Here is a 2,500-nt window from a genome sequence, read left to right on the forward strand (position 1 = left end):
GCGAGAGCGTCGCACGGGTATCGCGAAGTCACGGGTTCAAACCCCGTTGAAGTCGTGAATTTTTCAGGCCTCTCTTCGCAATTGCTAAAATTGCGTCCATAAATGCGAGGATCATATATAGCTTTACTTGACTTCATAGCCGCATTTCAGTATATGATTCATTTCATATATCATTTCGTTCATTGTAACAGATGCTGTGAAAGGCACAAGAGGGTTAGGCGTTTGATTCACAAATCATTACTTTATTGTAAGATTGTTCATAGTCTCACTCCTTCCTACCTAGTAGATCTATTGCCTACAAGAGTTTGCGAGCGAACTCAACTTTCCTTAAGGTCTGCTCTGAATTTCACTGTCTTTCCAGCTCGTACAGAACGTTTTAAACTATCCTTCTCTCCATCAACAACCAAAGAAAGGAACAATATTAATGCTCAACTTAGGTCACGCGACAGTATAGGGACATTTAAGAGAGAGCTGTCCATTCATACATCTATGGGGTTGCTTCTTTTCGGTTCTGTTAATTTGATAACAACAACAACAACAACTGTATTTTGAATTGCGAGAAAGTCTTAAAGGATTTATAGTGAATGTCGTTATTATGCAGAGGGGTATTGGCCAGTTGATAGTGTAAGCTATATTATATGTAACTTTTTTCAGTTACTCATGGCCATAGGGCTTGCATTATGATTGGTTAAATTTAGCATACTAATACTTTTAAAGAATAAAAAAGAACTGTCAGAAAACATTATATAATACGGTGAGAAATAGCTAGGAGGTAATGAATTTCGTCAAAAAAAGGAAATCTGTTGCTTCCGAGAAGCGCATGCAGCACGTAATTATCAAGGCAGATCCATGTTGTAGGTGCTGTGGTCCATCCTGGTCTTGTTGTAGTAACAGATTACTCCATGAGATAATAATGGATGAACTATTGTGTTTTAAGCAAGTGGGCACGCATAGTTCGTGGTTGAGTGCTTTCTTCCAAACCAGGACTGTGACTTGCAGACAAGCTTGTGTTTGTCAAGGTCACCTAAGAGTTGCTTGTGGATTAAGATAACACAGTTAGTCCGGTTATGGGGCGGTAATTTTTGGGATCGTCTTTTGCACTTGACTTGTGAAAAGGGGTCACCTTCACTTTTTTACCATGCTGCGAGGATCACAGTTTGTTAGACAGGCAAACTAAAGATTATGGAGTATGTGGTAGTAAGAACATCGGCTCCTTCTTTTAATTATTTACGTGTCCTCATGGTATTGATGATGAACACTATAACGATAACGATAAGGATGATGAGTATGATGATTCTGTTCGAATTCCTATCGTAGAGAACATTGTGGCGGGGAAGAGCACCACCCAATCCTCCATATACAGAGACGATTACTCTAATGGCACATCAGACAAAGCAGTTGATGGGAATCCTGACCAGGGATTTAAGAATGGACACTGCTCACATACTTTAGAAGATGATCCAAGCTGGTGGCGAGTGGATTTGAGCAGTCCTGTGCAGGTCTTTGAAGTAAGCATCGTCACTGGGAATTCGCCCTTGTCTGACGGGTCAAATGTTACAAGGAATCAAGTCTACAATATAACATTGGGTGAGAGAAACAGTTGCAGAAATCTGCTGTTAAAGCATAGTGAACTGAGCCATAAACTTAAGATCAAGAGACTTTTCAAGCTTGACTCCAAGGGAATCATAAGTTAAATGTTTTGTTATTTACTGTAAAGATTTACAGATTTCAAAAGCTTTTTGTGTGCTCCAATTAAGAATTGGTTCATGGTTAGTGTGCGTATATGGAGTTGTGGAAGTTATGAGAGCACGATAGAGCCGTAAGAGTTGCTCGAAGCGATTGCCGAGGGCAACTCTAGTATCTTGAGTGCGTTCCGAACTTCCCAAGCGCATCCAATCTCGTTCTCAGAGCCTCCGTTACCTTTGTCCAGCGGAACGTGCGCGTGGCCTTTCTGGAATAATCCAAAACTGGAACCAGAAAACTCTAGTTCCGGTTAAATAACTGCGCGTGCACGAGGCGAAATGGTTAGAAATCAACAAAAACATCTGAAGTCTACCTTGCCACGAAAGCGCTTATTTTTCACTCGCGAGGCAGTACACATGAGTATAAACACATCTCGTAATACACTCGAAACGTTTAAACTGCGGAGAATAAAAAAATAACGGGAGCAATTTTTTCAATGGATAATTATGTGGCTAGCCTTACATACATATGTTTTATCCCTGCCAAGGGACTCATCAGAGACCTTTTGGCTAACTCGTCAAACATCGCGTTTGAAGTCCCGCTAGGATCAAAATGATGGTGGCAATCTTGGAATCCGTAGGTGATATGAGGCCAAATTGCCACCATCATTTGATGCTAGCGAGACTCCAAACGCGATGTTTGACGAGTTAGCCGAAAGGTCTCTGATGAGTCCCTTGGCAGGGATGAAACATACGTATGTAAGGCTAACCGCATAATTATTCATTGAGAAATTCTTACACTTTTTCAATTTTTTTCA

General features: G+C 40.8%; 2 protein-coding genes across 2 annotated transcripts in view; both read left to right on the forward strand.

Moving 5' to 3' along the window:
- The window catches only part of LOC138023238 (single-stranded DNA-binding protein 2-like), a 278,648-nt gene that overhangs the window by 73,780 nt on the left and 202,368 nt on the right, over window positions 1-2,500 (forward strand). The window lies entirely within an intron of this gene.
- Window positions 1-2,500, forward strand: part of LOC138024639 (uncharacterized) — a 145,969-nt gene that overhangs the window by 40,635 nt on the left and 102,834 nt on the right. Inside the window, exon 4 of the mRNA XM_068871861.1 lies at window positions 1,318-1,587. Within this exon, the coding sequence (XP_068727962.1) occupies window positions 1,318-1,587 (270 nt within the window). The remainder of the gene's footprint in view (window positions 1-1,317; window positions 1,588-2,500) is intronic.

This window comes from Montipora capricornis, chromosome 11 (genome assembly GCF_036669925.1).
Source record: "Montipora capricornis isolate CH-2021 chromosome 11, ASM3666992v2, whole genome shotgun sequence".
Lineage (NCBI taxonomy): Eukaryota > Metazoa > Cnidaria > Anthozoa > Scleractinia > Acroporidae > Montipora > Montipora capricornis.